The sequence below is a fragment of the Notothenia rossii genome, assembly GCF_949606895.1.
Source record: "Notothenia rossii genome assembly, chromosome: 7".
Classification (NCBI taxonomy): domain Eukaryota; kingdom Metazoa; phylum Chordata; class Actinopteri; order Perciformes; family Nototheniidae; genus Notothenia; species Notothenia rossii.
Window position 1 is genome coordinate 8,988,320 of NC_136905.1, and position 20,212 is coordinate 9,008,531.

The window sequence follows — 20,212 nt, forward strand, 5'->3', positions numbered from 1 at the left end:
ATTTATTTATTCATTCATACTGGTCCTTACATCCTTTAAAAAAAACTTGAATTAGGTTTTATACCAGCCTGTCTGACATATTTAAAATTCAGAAAAAATTGAAATGTTTCTGTGTTGTAGTCGACTGATCCACCACTCGATGTCACTGTTGTTATGTTGCATTAGTTGTAAGGTTGCATAGCTCTCAACATCAACTTACCATAATGCTTTAAGATAAGGTTAGTTTATTTATATAGCACATTTCAGACACAAAGGCAATTCAAAGTGCTTTACAAAAACTGAAATCAATTATAAAACAAAATAAATTGATCAAAAAGACAATTCATAAAAGAGATAGAAATTAGTTGAACAGAAAAATTGTAAATACACGTAATGCTGTAAGGAGTGCTGAAGTGATTTTAATGAACCCAGGTTTGGGGCGGACCTCAGATTCTCAGGAAGCTTGTCGTAGTTTACAGAAATTGTGTTGTCTGTTTTTACAATGGCGTTAGCTATTTTAGCAGTTAGCCTCTCCACTCAACTTCATCAACAAACAATGCTTATCACTGATGAGGTAAAAAAGTTAAAACGTCATTTTCTGCAACAATGTTTTTGTTAGTGTGGACTTAACACCAGATATTAAACTAAACATGAACACACTTACAGTATCTATCTAACTAGTTTCACCGCGTCGTTTAGTTTACATTAAAGGTCCCGTATTTGACTGTTTTTCATCAATATATTACAGGTCTCAGATATATACAGAACATGTCTCTGCTCTAGGAGGAGATTCAGGTGATAATGTGTGGGGGGGGGGGGGGGAGGGTTACGTTGGTTGGTGATTGGCTAATGGTGACACAAGCCAACAAATCGTTATGACATCATAAAGTGGCCAAAATCTGATCAGCTCATTTTCAGACAGGTTTTTATAGAAATGGATCAGGACAAAAAGAAAGAGAATCTTTGTTCCTGAAACTTTCAGAATCTCTTTACACAGAGGAGACACATGCTGATGTCATGAACAAGTGGATTTTGCAAAATAGGTGACCTTTAAAATGTGAATTTCATTGTTCTACTGCACTGTAAATGTAGTGTTTGCTGACACATTAGAAAAAGCCTTTAAAATAGTAATGTGATAACATTTCAGAGCCGCTTCGTCTTTATGTTTTGAAGTTCTTCTTCCTCTGAACGGCCTGTTGGACGAGAAGTGAAAAGAGGGAAGTGTTACTCATGGCAAGAGTTTGAACTTTGATCAAGTGTATGTTAGAATGAGTGGTCTGATAATGTGGTTCTATAGTGGTTCCTTCAGATTAACTAAGTTAAATATTTCTACAGAAACCTTTGAACAAACATACATCATAAAACGTACCTTTAGCACAAAGAAGGTGGCTGAGTCTATTAATTCTTGTATATCGCTGAAGTGTTCTCATACACAGCCTCTTCTAGTTCTAGGAGGAAAGAAAAGTGTTATTACATCTTATTTTTAATACATATGTACAATTTGATCACATGAATACTAACCTCTAATATCAGATTGTGGTTCAGCTTTGTTGTTGTTTCTGATTGTGTTACTGCTTGGTTGTTGTTTCCTAAAAAGCAATGATGAAATACAGACATGCAAACAGATCAACTCAATTCAAACTTTTACTTTTCATTACACAGACTGCAGTTTAGATGTTTCAACTTACTTTGTGTTATAAACGTAGTACCCTCCACCAACAGCTCCAATGACGACTAAAACAGCGATTACTATTCCAGCGATGCAACCACCCGAACAGCCTGGTGGTAGTAAAATAAAACAGGAGATAAAACATGACTTTTAAATCATTCTGTAAACGGGAACTGCCTCTTCATCTCATCATCCCTGTGGATACAAGGCACAAATAAGCACTTAAGTACATAAGTGCAAACAAAAGCTCTCAGGCACAGATAATTAAAAAAGATAAAATCATAAGCACTTCTACAGATTAGAACAGCCTGTTTGATTTGAGTTTAAGATTTTGAGAGATGTTACGTTCCTTAATTCTGATTATAGAGGTGCCGGTTTTATAATAATGAAAATAATTTTTTGGAGCTAACATAATTATGTTCTTCCTGACTTTAATGTGCTCCTACCTGGCTCTGGCTCTGGCTCTTGTGTTACGGTCAGTTCATGGACCGCTGATGATTTTCTCCCGGTTATATCATTCCTCGCTTCACAGTAGTAGTTGCCACTGTCAGATAGTTCAGTGTTGTTTTTATAAAACACAGCAGAATTAACTATCGCCCCGGTGTTCGGCATCCAGGTGTATTTGGCAGTTGGTACAGATGCAGCCGAGCAGATTAAATTAAATGTGCCTCCATCATGTATCTGACTTGGACCTGTGATATGAACTGTTTCTGGTCCATCTGGAAAACAGATATTTGGAAGAATATAAAACTTGTTCCTCAATAATCTGAACGTATCATTGTGAACAGTGGAGTTATAGTTTGTTACCTACAGTTAACAATCATGGAGTACTTTGCTTCCTCGCTGCTGAGGGGGTTGCTGATAATACAGGAATAATCTCCGGTGTCGTCTTTACTCAGACTGCTAAAAGACAGCTCTCTGTTGTTGTTGGTGAGGGTCATGTTTACAGTCAGAGTCAGATCCAAGCCTCCCTTTTTCCACTCTCTGGTAAAGACAGAGCCAGCAGCGTCACAGATTAATCTGAAAGAGTTCCCCTCAATCGGCCGGTTTGAGGTTGGTGTGACAGAAGCGCCTGATACTTTCTCTGTGGAGTAAAAGATCAGGTGAAAGATATAAAAGCAGGAACAAAAGAAGCTGATTTAATGCCTGAGTTATAAATATAAAGGAACAGTTCCTTTTTATAAAATGCAAACATTTTTCTACTTCCCCCTGAATGGATAACATGCTGAGTGTCTGACTGCCAACAGTTTTTTTTAAATGCACTGTTTTGGACAACCTATCGCTCATAAATATCCTCTATACTATATACATATATATATAGATCTATATTCTTAGGAATATATTTAGTCAGTTTCCACACTGATTAACAGAAGCAGAAAGCGGCTTCATTAATTGTAGGATCTATTTTTACAACTGAATCAAAACAGTGGGAGTTAAAGGAATAAACTTGTTCAGGTACTTATCTTTCCATTTGTTCGAATGTAATTGTTTCAAAGATTAAAGAAATAAAAAATATTTAAATGTATTCAACTATTATTATTAAAAATGTAGGAAACACATCCAGAACATATCAAGCATATGATCTTGCAAAAGTATGATTTATTGTACTTGTATTTTCTATATTAGTCTAAAAATACTCACAATAGTAGGAGTTTATTGTTTTAAGTTAAACAAAGGTTCCTTTTTTTAACTGATATGTTATAAGGAAAAGAGATTTGAGTATACCTTTCTTATCACATCTATATGCATTAAACCTCTCAATGCAAACTTACCCAGTACAGAGATGGATGCAGGCGTAGACGTTTCATATCTCAGAGTCTTGTCGTTGAAGGCCTGACAGCTGTAGCTTCCACTTTGACTGATCTGAACGTTCATCAGTTGGAGCTCTGGTCCATCAGACAACGCACTACCATTCAGAAACCACTTAAACTGAGCAGGAGGTCTGGAGTCAGCTGAGCAGGACAGGCTGATGTCTGATCCTTCCTGATGGTGCTCTTTTGGCGGAGATATTGTCAAAATAGTATTTTCTGGGCCATCTGAATTTAGGGTAAATAGAACAGCAATAAGTCAGTATTCACAACTGCATTATTATACAAATAAAATGAACTTCTATTACATAGCAAGCATGCAATGAACTGTTTCTAAATATAAGTGTCCAGTTTACAATGATTTAGTTCAGACTGTGCCGTAGTGTGCAGGGAGGATGTGATGGATTCAAATAGGAGTGGAACATATCTTTTAATATTTTATAAACCCAAGCGTGAACAAAAATACAACAGAAGAAACTGACAATTATCCAAAGTCTTTGCAACTAGATCTTGTTTGGTAAATAAACTGAGCATGCAGGTTGGTTACTCACAGTAGATGGTGAGGGCTACTGGAGCACTGGTTCCCTCACTGACAGGATTAGATACACGACACTGAAATGGTCCCTGGTCGTAGCGCGTCACATTAACTATAGTTAAAGTGGATCCTCCATCAGTGATCTGAACTCTGTCACTTCCTGTAACCTCAGAGCTGCTGTTCAGCCAGAGGAAAGAGAGAGAGGATCCAGAGGAGGAGCAGGACAGACTGACGGAGCTGTTGAACTCCACCAGCTCTGTGCTGCTGGAGGTTACCATTACATTGGAGACTGGCTCTGTGGGTGAATCACAAATAAAACATTTTATAAAGTTAGAGTAGAAAATAAATAATGAATTTGCTGCGAGTGAGTCTCATGTTTAACATGATATTTTGATTATTAATGGCTCCACATTGAAAGTTTATACATGTTCATTCCACATAAAAAGAAAATGTGTCTACATTTTTATTTGATAATGGGTGTGCAAAGAATTAAAAGCCTTGTATCATTGTTTACTTGATCAATCGCTACGCCAAACCTTTATAGAGCATAGAAAGATATTCAACATGTGAAACTTCTCTCACCATATACTTCCAGTCTTGTGGTCCCTGGCTTTGCTAGTCCTTCAGGTGGGAAAATGTTAACTGAATAATCTCCACTGTCAGTTAGAGCCAGGTTCCTGAGCTCCAGAGATGCAGTAGACATGAAGAAGGTGATCCTGCCTTCATACTCTGATGCAGTGTAGTTTTTAGCATTCCAAGTAAATATATTGTTAGAACCAAAATTCCAGTTCACTAATTGAAAAGTTGTTCCTGGAGTTAGTGTTGTGGTGAACATCCCTTTCCCTCCCACAGCTGCATTCAGACCGTCTGGCAACAAACCAGCTCCTTCAGTTGAACCTGGAGAGAGACAGACATGGATCTAATGTAGAAACTATTCAAAACACCAAACTGCAAATAAGATAATATCTGTTCTCTCTGAAAAATTAAAAACGAGTTCCTCTGGGTACAATAAGCCCAACGACTGTTTTCAATTTCTGTTAGAGCTTTGACATTTTTTTTAAACTGCAAACATACATACATTACTAACCAGGTTTCACAGCAGGTTTGGGTTCTAAACCTCTTATAGACATTAGATTTGAACAACAGGGAAACTTCTGTCAACTGAGAGAAACTGACTGACCAATATTTAATGGTTAAACTTTGATGACCAAACACTTTTAGCTGCTGAAGAGTATTAAACGGTAAGAGCTCACCTGAGAGGACTCCCAGGACGATGAAATGTATCACAGCTACTTCCATTTCTTTCTGTAATATAATCAAATCATAGAAAAGAGATCACACTCCTTCATCTTGCCTTTCGGATTAAAGAATGCTGATTTCAATATATGAAGGTAAAATAAGGAAGTACTGTGTAGGCGGGGTTTTCCCATGCCCCTGTAAGATTATCTACCGATACTGTTGATCATTCACAGGGTATGCAACAAGCATATTTTCAAAGGTCCATTATAATTAATTAATATGATGTCCAAATAACACCATGGTGCTGTTGAATCATGACCAAATGTGTCAAACATCTAAACTGTTAGCATGTTGCCATGAAAAGGGTCAGATTGGACCATTTCTTCACTGATCTATTGCGCAACATGCAGGTCTATCTTTTCATTTATCCTGTCTAATGTTTTATGATCTAGAATATTAATATTTGAAACAAAATTAAATTGAAATGTATTGTTTAGATTATTCTGAATTTGTTGCCACTTTTTTAAATTATAATTTCACAGACTCAATATCTTCTCCAATACAGAATTCTTAAATGCAAATACACATAAAAAGCAAGCAGAAAATAAAACATATTTATGTATTTATTTATGCAGATATGTGCTTAACATCCTGTTTTTCTTTCTTTAATTTAATCAAACATTTTTTTTTTATCTGAAAAAAAGGGATTTCTTTATTTCTTTAAATTGTGAGAAAAAGTCAGAATGCTGAGAAATAAAAAGTATTTTTTTAAATTTTACAATTCTGGAGAGAAAAAACTTAGAAGGTAGATTTTTTGTGTTTTTACAGCATGAATGTTTAAAACCAAGGCTCTTGTTTTTTTATGCCCGGACTACTAAATCAAATGGAAATATTATACATGCCCTGTATATTTATTATAATGATCTGTAAATGGGAACAATATTCACTGTACAGTAGTTTGCCATGACTGTCATGTTGTCACGATACTATGGCTAAGATACTAAGGTCTATCCCTATCATCTATCCCTATTGTCTATTCCTTGACCTCTGAGTGAAACGTCACAGGGTTAAGGGATAGTGGATAGGAGAATTCAAAAGGATTTAGGAGAAGAGACTGCGGTACTTTAGAGAATCCGACTGCACTTTCACTATCCAACGTGTTTATGATGCGTCAGCGGACGTCATAGCATTTTCTCCTCTCCTTTCGGTTAGGGAGGTCCAGTGGTTCCTAAGCTAAAGGAGGTTATAAAGGAAGTTTGAAACCTCCTTTCCTATCATCTAGAGAATTCGAACGGCACTTATCATGGCTGCCACTGAAGGACTTCCGGGTCATTTCACTCGGTTAGGAAGGTTCCTAAGCTAAATGGACTATTTGACTGCAGCCCTTGTTTGATTTTGTCCTGTCTAGATCTGACTTTGTTTTCCTGTTTTAGTTTGAAAAGTGTTCACCCCTCGTCTTATCTGTTGCTTCTCTCTGTGTTCCCTCCTGCCTGATTACCGATTGTGTTCACCTTGTGCCCCTGTGTTTTCTCCTCCCTCCTCACCTGTGTCTTGTTTGTTTGATTAGTCCTGTGTGCATTAAGGTTCTGCTTTTTCTGTTAGTCTTTGTGAGATTCTTGATGTTGTTGGATGGATTTTGGTTCGTGCGAGTTTGTGTTTTGCCTTGCTTTACTTTGTTTGCCTGGCCTTTCCCATAAATAAAGGAGTTTGATTCAACCAACGGGTTGCTGCATTTGGGTCCTATATATATCTCGCCGTCCAGCCGTAACACATATGGAATTGCTGTTATATCACTTCAAGTTTTCTTTGGTCTAAAAGCTAAATGTATAGATCTACAGTATACCAACTACTTGGTTTCTTTCATGCATATTATTATTGATAAAAAATATATGCCGTAATTGATTATGTACAAAGTTTTGCCTAAAGTAAATAGGCATAGGCATGGTAAAAAAAAGCATGTAAATCAGCTTTTGTCTGATTATTAATACCACAGTAGTATTCACGTCTCTTTATCAACCATCAATATGGCATGCAAACATATTTACACCACTAGAGGACGATGTCTTGCAGCTTTAGGACATGTCTGAAGCTTCAGTGGGTTGAACTCATTATGCAGAAACTTTGTACCTCAACACGAAGGTAGTTCTGCATTTACTCACTGATATGTTGAGAGCGGCAAGAGGCTCACATTTATCAGGACAGTCAAAGTTTGATGGCTGACATTTCCTCTGCATTTGATATCTGACAGAGTTCCAACAATGGATATTTTAACTTTATTATGGATAGTCTCTCTGGCTTTCACAGGTGAGAATCTTGGTCTTTAAAAGTGTTTCCATCTTCTGCTGTTACGTTTATGACTTCCTATACTTTATAATAATGCTGAATTGTTTTAAGGTTTTTGGAAAGGAGTTTAGCTAATAATTGGGAGATCTAATTTGTATTAAATTTGACTCAAAAGCAGCAGTTAGCAGACCAAAAGCAGGACTGATACAAGTTAATTGCTCAAACAAAGACCTTTGCCATGTGATTGAGGAAATATCAAGATGTCTATTTTCTGACATGTATAAATATATAGTGAAAATAATCAAAATCTTGATCTATTGTTGCTTTTACATAGCACAACGGTATCTTGCTAATTTGATCTCAGTGTAGAATTCATTCCTATATTGAATTCTACTAGGCAACAGTTTGATCTTTTTGAAATGCTTAAGATTTACAAGCATCCACATTTATTGTAAATTGTTATAAACAGCTAAATATTGATGCTACTGTACAGCATTATGGAATGAATTATTCTGTGTTTCTGTTTTGGTTTGTTATGAAGGATTTTGTCCCAGGGCTTATTTTGCAGTTACCTCTAACTGTCTCTCTCCAGGTTCAACTGAAGGAGCTGGATTGTTGCCAGACGGTCTAAATGCAGCTGTGGGAGGGAAAGTGATGTTCACCACAACACTGACTCCAGGAACAACTTTTCAAATAGTGAACTGGAATTTTGGTTCTAAAAATATATTTACTTGGAATGCTAAAAACTACACTGCACCAGAGTATGAAGGCAGGATCACCTTCTTCATGTCTACTGCATCTCTGGAGCTCAGGAACCTGGCTCTAAATGACAGTGGAGAATATTCAGTTAACATTTTCCCACCTGAAGGACTAGCAATGCCAGGGACCACAACACTGAAAGTATACGGTGAGAGAAGTTTCACATGTTGCATATCTTTCTATGCTCAATAAAGGTTTGGCGTAGCGATTGATCAAGTAAACAATGATACAAGGCTTTTAATTCTTTGCACACCCATTATCAAATAAAAATGTAGACACATTTTCTTTTTATGTGGAATGAACATGTATAAACTTTCAATGTGGAGCCATTAATAATCAATATCTCACCTTAAACATGAGACTCACTCCCAGCCACTTCAGTATTTATTTTCTACTCTAACTTTATAAAATGTTTTATTTGTGTTTCACCCACAGAGCCAGTCTCCAATGTAACGTTAACCTCCAGCAGCACAGAGCTGGTGGAGTTCAACAGCTCCGTCAGTCTGTCCTGCTCCTCCTCTGGATCCCATCTCTCTTTCCTCTGGCTGAACAGCAGCTCTGAGGTTACAGGAAGTGACAGAGTTCAGATCACTGATGGAAACTCCACTTTAACTATAGTTAATGTGACCCGTTGCGACCAGGGACCATTCAGGTGTCGTGTATCTAATCCTGTCAGTGAGGGAACCAGTGATCCACTAACCCTCACCATCTACTGTGAGCAACGAACCTGCTCAGTATATTTACCATATAAGATCTGAATGCAAACAGAGTTTAGATAATTGTCAGTTTTTTCTGTTGTCTTTTTGTTCACGCATGGGTTTATAAAATATTAAAACACATTTTCCCCTCCTATTTGAATCCAGCACATCCTCCCTGCACACTACAGCACAGTTCAAACTAAATAATTGTAAACGGGACACCTATATATAGAAACTGCTCATTGCATGCTTGCTATGTAATGGAAGATCCTTGTATATCTATAATAATGCAGTTTTGAATACTGACTTATTGCTTTTGTATTAACCCTAAATTCAGATGGCCCAGAAAATACTATTTTGACAATATCTCCGAAAAAAGAACACCATCAGGAAGGATCAGACATCGTCCTGTCCTGCTCAGCTGACTCCAGACCTCCTGCCCAGTTCACGTGGTTTCTGAATGGTAGCATGCTGTCTGATGGACCAGAACACAAACTGATGAAAGTTCAGATCAGTCAAAGTGGAAACTACAGCTGTCAGGCCTTCAACGACAAGACTCTGAGATATGAGACGTCTACGCCTGCATCCATCTCTGTACTGGGTAAGTTTGAAAATACATAAAAGGGGTGTACTTGTGACTATAGTATCAGATGCAATGCACATCCACTTTTGAGAGTGCTGCAATATTTGCTTGTACAAGGACAACTGAGGCTGAGAATAATAATGTATGAAGTCGCACAAAGATACTTCCTGGAGAGAGCAGCAGCACAGCAAAGATGTGGCTAGCAGATACAACTAATACACACAGTGCAGGACAATCATAGTGAAACACATTGATATAACAATATGGCAGAAAATATTCTGTTAACAGAAATCACCTTTCAAATCTCCAAAAAGTTTTTCAGTGATAGAAAAATTATAAAATTGCCATTCAGAGTGAGTATTATGACAAAAACTTGAATTGTTGTATAACCAAGGTAAATGTTGCTGTGGCTAATTGGACAAGATATCCTGTAAGGTCAGCCGACACTTTGCAACATCAGGATAAGATAACATATTTAAACATGCTTAATAATCTGGTGACCAGCTTTACTGATAATCTATGCATCAACGTTGTTAGACAAATGTACTGGTAAAAGACCATCAGTAAAAACTGTAAAGTATAAAATAAGAATAACTGCAGGATCAGAGGTAACTGAACATTCCCATGTTTACATGTTTATATTCAACGCCATTATTACTGACCATGGAGAATTAAACATTCAAAACACTCCACTACTCTACTTCTTATGCAAGAAAGCTGGTCAGTGTAAACCCCCTGTGTTTTCCACCCACAGCACTTGTTTCCAATGTAACGGTAACTTCAGAACCAACAGAGCTGGTGGAGTTCAGCTCCGTCAGTCTGTCCTGCTCCTCCTCTGGATCCTCTCTCTCTTTCCTCTGGCTGAACAGCAGCTCTGAGGTTACAGGAAGTGACAGAGTTCAGATCACTGATGGAAACTCCACTTTAACTATAATTAATGTGACGCGCTATGATAAGGGACCATTCAGGTGTCAGGTGTTTAATCCTGTCAGTGAGGGAACCAGTGATCCACTAAACCTCTCCATCTACTGTGAGTTACTCCAACAGTATGTGCATACATGTTATTCTGCACATTGCTTCAAAGTTGATGGTATTATGAGGCTTCACACTGAGCTAAGCTGTCCCGTAACATTGTCTTTAAGCTGCCAGCATTATTTAATGAATGTCTTTACTCCCCATATACCAAATAGATGGTCCAGAAAAAACGCATTTGACAATATCTCAGCCACAAACATATTATGAGAACGGGTTAGACATCAGCCTGATGTGCTCAGCTGACTCCAGACCTTCTGCTGTATTTAAGTGGTTTCTGAATGAATCCCTGCTGTCTGATACTGGATCAGATCTCAGTCTGATGAACGTTAAGATCAGTCAGAGTGGGAACTAAAGCTGTCAGGCCTTCAACAACAAGACTCTGAGATATGAAATGTCTCAGCCTTCAGTTGTTTCTGTACTGGGTACGTTTGCATTGAGAAGTTTAACGTATATGAGTGTGATAAGAAAGGTGTATTCAAATCAATTGTCCTTAATATAAAATATCAGTTAAAAAAAGGCAGAAAAATAAAACCTTTGTTTAACTTAACAAACCTTTAGGAACACATGCAGAACATATTGAGCATATGATGATGCATCACTATGTTTTATTGATGGATTCTCTATATTAGTCTCAAATACTCACAATAGTAGGAATTTAATGCTTTAACAACAGTTAAATCATTTCAATAAATTCTTTACCTGAAAAAGTAGAGTTCCTTAAACTCCCACTGTTTTGATTCAGTTGTCAAAGAAATCGTACAATAATCAGTTTTCTCTCTGTTATTCAGTGTGTTAATTAACACACTATCTTTCTAATAACACGTGATGATATGTTCTTCTTGTATAGATGATATTTCTGAGCTATAAGTTGACCAACACAGTGCATTAAAAAAAAAACTGAGGGCAGTCAGACACTCAGCATGTTATACAGTATAGATTATTAAGGGAGAAGTAGTAAAATGTTTGCATCTTCCAAAAATAAACTGTTCCTTTATATTTATAACTCAGGCATTAAATCAGCTTCTTTTGTTCCTGCTTTTATATCTTTCACCTGATCTTTTGCCCCACAGAGAAAGTATCAGGCGCTTCTGTCACATCTCCATCAAACCTGCCGATTGAGGGGAACCCTTTCAGATTAATCTGTGACGCTGCTGGCTCTGTCTTTACCAGAGAGTGGAGAAAGGGAGGCTTAGATCTGACTCTGACTGTAAACATGACCCTCACCAACAACAACAGAGAGCTGTCTTTTAGCAGTCTGAGTAAAGACGACACAGGAGATTATTCCTGTATTATCAGCAACCCCTTCGGCAGCGAGGAAGCAAAGTACTCCATGATTGTTAACTGTAGGTAATAAACTATAACTCTACTGTTCACAATGATGAGTTTAGATTATTGAGTCCACTTGAACAATAAATTCTTCCAAATATCTGTTTTCCAGACGGACCAGAAACAGTTCAAATCACAGGTCCAAGTCAGATACATGTTGGAGGCGCATTTAAATTAACCTGCTCGGCCGCATCTGTACCAACTGCCAAATACACCTGGATCCTGAATGGGACAGAGATACACACTTCTGCTGTGTTTTATAAAAACAACACTGAATTATCTGACAGTGGCAACTACTCCTGTGAAGCGATTAATGATATAACCAGGAGAAAATCATCAGCGGTCCATGAACTGACCGTAACACATGAGCCAGAGCCAGAGCCAGAGCCAGGTAGGAGCACATTAATGTCAGTAAGAACATATGTAAGCAGGCTCTAAAAATGTAATAAAAGTCAAATTTATGTCATTAATTTTGATTATTTTAAACAAAGAAAACATGATCAATGTGCAGATAATTTACATGTGTTTAAAAAACAAAATAAAAAAAATAAAATCTCGTTAATTTGAAGGACTAGCAGAGGGGGATTCTAAAATACCTTTCAGTAAAAGTATAACTACTATTCTAACTGGCAGCACGTACCTTAAGATCGAAGGAACATAACATCAACTCTTTTTTTAAATCTATAAATCAAATCAAACAATCAGACATGCTCTCATTATTTTAATTGTTGTTATGTGTTTTCCTTTTCTAATTGTCCTTGCAGTAAAGTGTGTCCGCGCTTGTGCAAGTGCTTTTCTTGTGATGTCTCTATTTCTTTGGTCTTTTCACTCTGCTAATGCGCTTTAACTGTGTTTATGTGCTTTTATACCTTAATGCCATCGATAGAACAGGGTCTGTAGAAGAAAATGTGCCTGGACTTGAGGGCTTATGGTAATTTAAAATGCATTTTAAACAACATATACAATTCTTAACAGAATCATTTTATAGGTTTTTATAACTCGCTATTAAATATCATATTGGGAGAAATATGATATGCTTTTTATCCACAGGCATTTTGAGATAATGAGACAGTTCCTGTTTACAGAGTGATGTTAAAATAATGTTCTTTTTCTCCTGTTTTATTCAAGGCCCATCAGGCTGCTCCGGTGGTTGCATCGCTGGAATAGTAATTGGAGTTTTAGTCGTCCTCGGTGTTGTAGCTGCTATTGTGTGGTACTTCCTTTATTACAAAAAGTAAGTGGAAAATATCTTAAGTATATAACATACATCTATTTTCATAGTAATACTCAATTACAAGTATGGGAAAGGTGATGGCTCAGTATCTCCAAGTTTAGACCCAAAAGCTTGACTCAAAAACCAAGCAGGAAGATGATTCAGGATCAGTACATTGGAAGATATCAGACAGAACATGTGGAGCCAGAATGGTGTTTTTGGCCCTTGGACAAATGTAGTTGGTGATCCCTGGTGTAGACATTGTGTGTAACAACCTTGTTTACTCAACCTACAAAAGCTTGATGTTCAACAAAGGGCCTGCTCTTATTATATATTCTCCATATGTTCCTAAGCCCTTTAGTTATGACTGGTCTGTGTCACAATGGAGCCGCACCTCAACACTGTACAACTTCAAAGTTTAACATTTAGTTTCTGCAAGGTATATATTTAACTGTGATGGAATATATGATTCACCACCGTGAGTTAAAGTATGGGGAGACTCTTATAGAGTTCTGTATTACTGTTTGAAAGTATATGCTTGTAAATCATTCGTAACAAATACTTTCAGGACTATATATGCAGATCAAATTAAAGTTGCAGCTCTTATGAAGAAATAACTACTTTTTCTATCATGTATGAAATACCAATAACTAGATATATTGCTGCTTGTATCATTATTGTGTTGTAGAGACTAATGACTAATGATCTCTCTAAACAGAAAACAAAAGAAAGAAGGTTCTGCTGGAAACACCAGAACGGGTAAGTCTATTACGTGTAACATGAGTTTGTTATTCATAGATGTATTTGTCCTTCATTGAGTTATTCTAAGCTTTGTTTATTTCTCACGCTTTAAAGGAGTTGAAGGCCAGGACAACGGGGCGTTCACAAGAAGTCAGGTAAAAGTCATCAGAGTCGTTTACATGCTCTGCTGGTTATTAAGAGATGTTGTAAACACAGTACTCAACATCAGACTTTGAACCTGGAACGAGATATCAAGCTGACACAATGAAGAAGAAGTGAATATGTGTCATTACATCAACATTATAGAGATAGCTTATCTTGTTAATGATTACCTCCTTTTTTCTTTTTTTGATGTTTAGTTTAGTTTATTTGTTTATAGTGTTGTGGACATTCCCCATTGATCAACTGTCACCAAAAACAGTAAATGGGGCAGCTTTATCCAACATTGCTAACTTCCAGCTGTTGTCCCCGGCCAGATGATAATAGACACTTTTTGAAAATCACAATACATCAACAGCAATAGTTATAAAAAAAAGGATGAGAGACAAGTAGATACAGGTCAGTTTAGCAGCAGCCTTCTGATTTGTATCGGCATGCACATATCACGGTGTCATCGGCATATAGCTGTGTTTCCACATCAGGACAGACAGATGGCAGGTCAATAATATATAAGGTAAAAAGAAGCGGACCAAGTATTGAACCTTGTGGTACTCCGGTGCTTAAAGAGCAACTTGCAGGTTAGAGACCCCAGTGAATACATGTGTAGGAAAATTATGTATACACTAGATTTTCTAAAAATATATACATAAATATACACTACAATGACATCTGGCGTCGTTTTCGTAAGACATTTTTACTTCCGCATAAAAAAAGACCACCCGCGTGTGACGTCACATGAGGGAGAGCGGCCGGTCTAACGTATTAATAAACATGGTTCACAATGCTTTGACACAGAAGAGGTTGAAAATGTATATTCGTATGCATATGACGGACCACAACCTTATAATTATGAGCCTGCTAGGCGTCCAAGAGACCAGGAGCAGCCAAGGATTAGAAGAAATAACGGCCATCGGAGAGAAATTGAGCTGTGGTGTGAGGAGAACCAGTGGAGAACTGGGCAGCTGTCTTGGTGAGTGACCGGCGTTAGCTACAGTTAATGTTAGCTAACGTCACATCACAACATTGTAAAGTTAGCTATCATATATCAGGCTATAACTAAAGTAGTATTGATAATATAGTAACGTTACTGGCAGGACTGTTGATGTTACAGTTTGGGAAAGGTAGGACCCAAAAGCAGACTACAAAAAAAAGTAAGTTGGTCTAGAAAACAAAAACAAGCTTTATTGTAAAAGCTGACGGCAAAAACATGGCAAAAACACAAAGGAAGCACAAGGAAGATATAATACAAAAAGCTGACGATGACTGACATGGAGAGTGACGGGAAAAACAAACAATGAACCAACACCGAACACAGGAAGAGACAAGACTAAATACAGGGAGGGGTAATCACGAGACGAGAAACAGCCGGGCCGGGGAGGAGAAATACAAGGGCCACAAGTGAACACAATCAGACAACTAGACACACCAGGGAAACTAACGACAGGGAGGAAAACACAGGGAGAAGGACCAGACAAGAAACAAGGAGGAAAACATGACAGGGAGAACAGAACAGCAAAATAACCCGACAACTAGACACAACAAAACTCAAACCCTGACAGTTGATACTGATCCATAACAGAAACTAATGCGCAATTATCAGCCGTATCTCGCGTTACCTAATGCAACTCCACACTACGTGTGCTGTGTACCGGAGGGGAGAGAGAGAGGAGTGAAGGGGGGGAGAGAGAGAGAGGAACGAATGGGGGAGAGAGAGAGAGCAGCGAAGGGGGGGGAGAGAGATGTAATACGGTTTCCTGATAAACATTTTGTTTGATAGGCCTCAGCTGTGGAGAGTATGTGAACGCAACCAGGAACGAAAGCTAGCTCCGGTCCTTTTCCCGTGAGGGAAACTGTGGACTCGATCTCCTGACAGGCTGGAGTTTGTGCAACCTGCACAAACTCAAGCTCACCATGATTACAAATGGTGAAATGCAATGTAAAATTACCGAAAAAATACCAGCTCACTAAATCACAACCGCTCAAACCAACTACAAACTGCTACCGCGGATTGGGCAGAGAACGAGTCCGAGAAAGTTGCTCCCCCATGTGACGTAATATGACGCGTTTGACGTATGACGTTAAAAAAAGCAGTTTTTAGTAGCAGAGCTCAAAACGGCTCCTTTCCCTCTGAATTCCTGCCCTTATGTCTCGCAAAACATATCAAATCCTGCATTAACTTTTTTTATTGCAATTTTCAGGCAAGGTTGATTATAAATCTAGTAAAAAAAAAAACTGCAAGTTGCTCTTTAAGTCTAGAGCTGGAGAGAGTTGATAATTGATGATAACATGCTGAGGCCTACCACTGAGGTATGATTCAATCCAATGTAACTGTAAATGTAATCTCACATGAATTTCCTTTCTTTTTATTTCTCCTAGGAGATGCACTACGCAGATGTCCGTTATGCCAAAAAGAATAACGGGGGGACAGTCCAGATGGGAGACCAGAATAAACCATCAGACTACGCTGAGGTCAGAGTGAACAACAATCCTCGTGCTGCTGCGTCCTCTCTCCCAACCTACGATGTTCACCTACAGCGCAACAAGAGGCCGGCTCCTCAGCCTGACACCGCCGAACTCTACGCTCAAGTTCGCAAGAATTGACCACACTAGATGAAATGGATCATGTGGGGGGGTCTCACTGGAAGCAGCTAACATGAGAAACCTTCACTTCCCTCTCAGTTTTCTTTTTTTTATGGAGGACTCATTTGCCTTGAGTTAGCTTCTCCAAAGCACTTTAGCCGGGGTTAATGATCAACCAGTTTGTGACAGTTGTTGCCGTGACTGAGGTCAGACTGCACAATGTTGGCCCACTAGCTCGCAATCATAACAATAGCTTTCTTGTGTACAGTTCATTAAAAGTGCCATAGATGAGTGGAAATGTACTATGTGCTACTCTGGTGTTAGCTTTAGCATAATGTTTGATACCGGTGTGGTGCCATGTTGGACTCCTTATGCATATTCAGTGATCATATACATTTTATGTTTATTTTACATTGATTCTCTTTAATCTGTCATTTGTGAACTATAATGACATTGTTATGGCGGAAAGATTAAGTAAATGTGTTGATCCAAAGGACTAATTGAAAGATCAATATAGAGATTAATCATTGTAGTTTAATTTCATGAAGATGAAGTTTAACTTTATAATGCCACATAGGGGAGGTGTGAAGCCACAACAATCCAAAAAGCCATCAACGAAAACAAGATACAGCTTGTTCTCCAGTTCCACTTGAACCACGCAAGAAATGTAATTTGATAGTTTAAGCTCTACCTGCAAGGTTAATGACGGATATCTTTATGTACAACAAGTGCCTTACTGTAAGTCTGCCTCCAACAGACATGCGGAAACTAGCTTTTTAAGAAATGTGCCAATAATTCCCGCAATCGATGATAAGGGCAATTCAGGAAAAGATTGAGAGTAAATGTCAATAAAAGTTGCTGTGTGATAAAATGATAAGGTGCTACTGTAAATCTGTCAGCATGTTTCCCCGAGAAGGCCTGCAGCCAAAAGGGAAGTTAAACAGGAAGTGAAACATTGCACTAGTAGAAAATAGATGCACATTTGCATTGCTGCAGACTCGGTTTCCTCAACTCAATGCAAATCATAGTATGTTCTGTTTCGCGATAGTTTCCAAAACAATAATCAGAAGACATCAAAGTAGTCTGTTTCACTGCAGTTTATCCAACTCAATGCACAAGACTTTCTATTTCACTCCAGTATTCCAGGTCCATTCTGATGAATGCAAGTGCCAAACTGTTGTTAACAAATAACCCACCTGGAAATTATGCATTTCAACATCACCTGTTCTGTATTCTTATTTCGCTTTGCTCTGTTTCATTATTTAATCTACTGTAAAATGTGATGATAAATGCTGAGTAACAGTTTTGTGTTAAATTTGCACATATTTTAAATGCAGCAACTCAATTTTCCCACATCTGCAACAATGTTATTTAAGTGTTTTGTGATAATTCAGTAATCTAAGATGATTCCCAGGAGCTTTTTCTCTTGTATTTAGTCTATAGATACATTATTTATGTAAATATGTCATTTAAAAGAAACAATTCTAAGTTTGTAACAAATCAATGTGTTTTGTTTTTTAGAAATATTCAGTATGTATGGATTTTCACATTATCTCAGGCCCTAAATACATTTCATTTACATGTGTTAATAGAAAAGAACAGACTGGTTGATATGGTGGTTCCCATTGAAGTCACCAATGTATGTTTGGTGTTGGCATAACATATGGTAATGCCATAAACAAGGACTTACTGTACTGTATGATTTATTTGACAAATAAAATGATTATTTGATCCATCAAGAGTGTTACTTTTATTTCTGAAGACACTATATCATTGATTGGACACTAATCAGTGAGCTGAAACTCACTAAAGCCCTGAGGGGAATGGTAGATTTGGGTAATAATTCTCAGTAGATCCATAAGGAGCGACCTTTTTTGCAAAGTTCTCCTATTGTCATTGAATTGTTATAAAAGTATTGATTACATCTGTTTTATTAAATACAGAAGGGTTGAAAGATTTGGAAAAATAATTATTGCAATGATTATGTCTGATAATGCAACTACGATATTCTTTTTTTATATAACCATAATATGATGTTTTTTAGGGCTGTCAATCTTAACGCTTGTGATACATCTGGAAACCTCAGCCTGTTTACAAAAAGAATTAGGGCAATTTATTCACATGACCAATTTTGACCCAAAGTTGCTCCCGAACTACCAGTTTATCATGAATCACATGGCAGTGAAAAGTCTTAAAAACAGAGGAATCGGCACAAGAGACACGCTTTGCATTGACTTCAATCAGCGAGTGAGCAGCAGGCCCGGTTCTACGGGGGCGCATGTGGGTGCATTGCACCCTCAGTTGAGTCGTTATGCACCCTCATTTGAAAAATGAAAAGTGAAAAAAAATAAAAAGAAGTGAAAAATATTACATATAATAATAATAATAATAGTAGTAATAACAATAAGAAGAAGAATATATTTGAAATAAAATAAATTGTAATTGTGGTTAAATAACATTGTCTGCTGCATTTATTTGGTCAATTTAAACGGTAAGTAACCTTAATATGTCAGGTGTGCGTGACCCATGCCGCTGCGAGTTCGTCATCTGCAAGGTGCTTACACAGCAGTCAGTGATGGACATCAGAAAATGTCTGAAACAACCAGCCCTTATCGCCAGCAGTAACACTGTCTGCATCTACTGCAGGTAATAACAGTTCAGATCATGGGGTCATACGTTACACTGTCGTGGACACTAACGCCCGACACGCCGGCTTTGCCCGCCTCGCCCACGGAGGCGGAGCAGCCGCAACCGTCTTCGTTGCCCCAAACACCGCCACCCCTCGGCGGCCCGCAAGTGCCAGAGGACCTCGGCAAAACAGAGCCTGCACAGGTATATTTAAAAAAGTACCCAACTCTCCTGTACAGTGGGGTAAGGCGCTCATTTTGCAGCTCATGGTTTCAAAACAGAGATTGAATGGAATATTCATGTAAAAAAGATGCCACCTTCTTCTAAGCATGTAGACATTTTGGTTCAAGTAAGCAGCGGCGTTTTTATATGTACAAAAGTGGTGGGGCACAAAAAACGTAGATGTTTATATAAAAGCTTCTGCAGTGACGCGCAGTGAGGTTCATGGCTGGTGAGGCACTGGCACTGACTCTTCAGGTTTACAAATATTATATTTTTACCTAAATCAAAATATAAAAATGTAATTGTATCATTTAAATATGTAATTGTTCTCTCTTAGTAAGATCCCATTTTCAATAAAATGGCGGTCTTACCTTGAATTGAAGATGAAGTGCATTTGCCTATCCTTCTGGACAAAAATCTCTATTACTTGTTTGTAAAAGTCCTCCTTACCTTCTTGTAGTTTCAAAAGTCTATCATAAATCTAATCGATAGATTTATTATTCGAAAATTATAAAAGTAGGGTAGACATGTGGATATTATCCGGCTGAACCAAACCTGCATTTATCTAACAGGTACGTTTCCCACAGATCTTATTTGGAGCTATTTTCTAAAATCCTATGGAGAAATCCCATTGCTTTTTTGTCGAGGGAAACAATGCGCAGCTTCCGGGTTTTAGGACGCGTCACTGCAACTCTCTCGTCTCCTCTTCACACACCACACTTTTCGTGGCACACGTAGGCCTACTTACAGCCAAT

At 37.9% G+C, this 20,212-nt stretch overlaps 2 protein-coding genes across 2 annotated transcripts; one reads left to right on the top strand and one right to left on the bottom strand.

Moving 5' to 3' along the window:
• Positions 1 to 207: 207 nt before the first annotated feature.
• LOC307047146 (cell adhesion molecule CEACAM5-like) lies at positions 208 to 4,283 on the bottom strand. The gene is made up of 8 exons (XM_079693891.1): positions 4,008 to 4,283; positions 3,421 to 3,684; positions 2,460 to 2,732; positions 2,095 to 2,367; positions 1,668 to 1,758; positions 1,501 to 1,568; positions 1,349 to 1,427; positions 208 to 1,172 (listed from the first exon to the last, which is right to left on the bottom strand). The coding sequence occupies exons 1-7, from the start codon at positions 4,267 to 4,269 to the stop codon at positions 1,378 to 1,380; spliced, it is 1,281 nt and encodes a 426-aa protein (XP_079550017.1). The 5' UTR covers positions 4,270 to 4,283; the 3' UTR covers positions 208 to 1,172; positions 1,349 to 1,377.
• A 3,106-nt stretch (positions 4,284 to 7,389) lies between these two features.
• On the top strand, positions 7,390 to 18,346 carry LOC307047143 (cell adhesion molecule CEACAM5-like). Its single transcript, XM_079693886.1, has 10 exons — positions 7,390 to 7,534; positions 8,106 to 8,420; positions 8,708 to 8,986; positions 9,308 to 9,571; positions 11,659 to 11,931; positions 12,027 to 12,305; positions 13,043 to 13,148; positions 13,846 to 13,886; positions 13,983 to 14,023; positions 16,404 to 18,346. The coding sequence occupies exons 1-10, from the start codon at positions 7,489 to 7,491 to the stop codon at positions 16,626 to 16,628; spliced, it is 1,869 nt and encodes a 622-aa protein (XP_079550012.1). The 5' UTR covers positions 7,390 to 7,488; the 3' UTR covers positions 16,629 to 18,346.
• The last annotated feature ends 1,866 nt before the right edge of the window (positions 18,347 to 20,212 follow it).

What these genes read in the sequence shown, in the direction of transcription:
- LOC307047143 (XM_079693886.1), top strand. Translation starts at nt 7,489, where the DNA reads ATGGATATTTTAACTTTATTATGGATAGTCTCTCTGGCTTTCACAG. An exon ending in ACTAACCCTCACCATCTACT is followed by an intron (nt 8,987 to 9,307) that starts GTGAGCAACGAA and finishes CCCTAAATTCAG; the next exon opens with ATGGCCCAGAAAATACTATT. An exon ending in TGCATCCATCTCTGTACTGG is followed by an intron (nt 9,572 to 11,658) that starts GTAAGTTTGAAA and finishes TTTGCCCCACAG; the next exon opens with AGAAAGTATCAGGCGCTTCT.
- LOC307047146 (XM_079693891.1), bottom strand. Translation starts at nt 4,269, where the DNA reads ATGGTAACCTCCAGCAGCACAGAGCTGGTGGAGTTCAACAGCTCCGTC. An exon ending in TGCATCCATCTCTGTACTGG is followed by an intron (nt 2,733 to 3,420) that starts GTAAGTTTGCAT and finishes TTTACTCCACAG; the next exon opens with AGAAAGTATCAGGCGCTTCT. An exon ending in GTACTCCATGATTGTTAACT is followed by an intron (nt 2,368 to 2,459) that starts GTAGGTAACAAA and finishes TCTGTTTTCCAG; the next exon opens with ATGGACCAGAAACAGTTCAT.